General features: G+C 49.5%; 1 protein-coding gene across 1 annotated transcript in view; it reads left to right on the top strand.

Moving 5' to 3' along the window:
- ZMAT4 (zinc finger, matrin-type 4) overlaps nucleotides 1-1456 on the top strand; it is a gene marked incomplete at its 3' end in the record, with an annotated part of 24027 nt that overhangs the window by 10106 nt on the left and 12465 nt on the right. The window contains exon 2 of the mRNA XM_010187408.1: nucleotides 1046-1135. Within this exon, the coding sequence (XP_010185710.1) occupies nucleotides 1046-1135 (90 nt within the window). The remainder of the gene's footprint in view (nucleotides 1-1045; nucleotides 1136-1456) is intronic.

Genomic DNA, 1456 nt, shown 5'->3' with positions numbered 1-1456 from the left:
AAGATGTTTGACGTTATTTATCTTGACTGGTTTGCTCCATTAAAAAAGTTACTGCGTAGTCACATTTATGCATACAAATACAGCTCTCTGCAAATTTAGCTCCCAAGTTCACACCACAGGAAAAAGACTGTTCCAGAGCATGCTAATGATAATTTAATATTTTAAAATGGCAAATCTGAAATTATAGTATTACAGTGGGGCTGTTCTGTAATCGGAAGCAGAGGTTCAGAGGAGGCATTTCCATAACAATAGTGGTAGCTGCGTGCGTGTCTGGGAGCTGCCAGTTCCCCCCACGTCTGCTGGGACAGGGACACTGGCTCCAGGCTGGTGGCACAGCATCACCCAGAGAACGGTGTCACCTGGAACTTGGCGTCACCCAGTGCACAAATCCCCTCGTTTCCATGACATCCACAAGGTTTTACTGCTCAGCCCCTATGGGAGCACACGAGGATGAAGGCTCAGGCACCCACAGGGTCCTCGTCTCCTCTCTGCTGGGCACTGGATCTCCCAATGCACAATTATGAGATAATTCACCCATGGGAGACACTTCTTCCAGGCCTTTGGAGGTATCAGTCGTGTGGTTTCCCAGAGAGTGAGGTTTTATGCCCCTCACGTATTTTATTCTTCCATGAGCTGTGGGTTTCTGTGTGTGTGGGTCCGATCCCTGGCGATGCCATCCCATCCCCACTGCAGTTAAATGACCCCGATCTGCTCGGTGACCCTGCTTGGGGCTGGTCCGATGACGCACACTGCTCTGCTCCAGCCATCGCTGTCCCCACTGCGTGTCCATGGGGCTGCGAGCAGCGGGACGGAGCCTTTACCTGCCCAAGGCAGTGTCAGAGCCCCCCGCAGCTCATTTCAGCTTGGTGAAACCCCCTGAGAAGCAAACATTCCTCACCCAGATCCTTTCCTCTTTCCTCCTTCCATGTGGGATCATAGGGATGTGAAACCTGACAGCAGAGCGGTGTTGTATGCACGGCGATACAGCTTCTTGCTTTTTGTGACTTCATTTCTTGCTTTTTCTTCTATTTATTGTTTTTTCCAGAGTCGGAAACACGCCAGCAAGGTTCGCCTCTATTACATGCTTCATCCTGTAGACGGAGGCTGCCCAGCTAAAAAGCTCCGGTCAGAAAACGTGGGTATCATTTCAGTCCCTGTTTGCTTTGTGAATCATTGACTCTGCTCCAGCGCTTTTTCTGTTACAGCCACAGATCATCAGGTACCCAGAGGTAACGTTCGGATTAGCCGGAATGCTAAATAACTGGAAATAATTTCAATAAGCTATATGGGAAATATGATGTGCATCAGCAACAGTAATTGCTTTTTTAGTTATTTGGGTGTTCGTTCACAGGAGAGAAGCGAGGGCAGGACCGGCTGCCTGGCCAGCACTTGGAGCAGTGCGGTGGTGCTGGTATGGAGGTGTGGGTGCATGGTATAATAATGCCATAAATGTATG

The sequence above is a fragment of the Mesitornis unicolor genome, unplaced genomic scaffold, assembly GCF_000695765.1.
Source record: "Mesitornis unicolor isolate BGI_N332 unplaced genomic scaffold, ASM69576v1 scaffold23486, whole genome shotgun sequence".
Classification (NCBI taxonomy): domain Eukaryota; kingdom Metazoa; phylum Chordata; class Aves; order Mesitornithiformes; family Mesitornithidae; genus Mesitornis; species Mesitornis unicolor.
The sequence above is the reverse complement of the archived record's forward strand: the minus strand, read 5'-3'. Positions and strand labels throughout refer to the sequence as shown.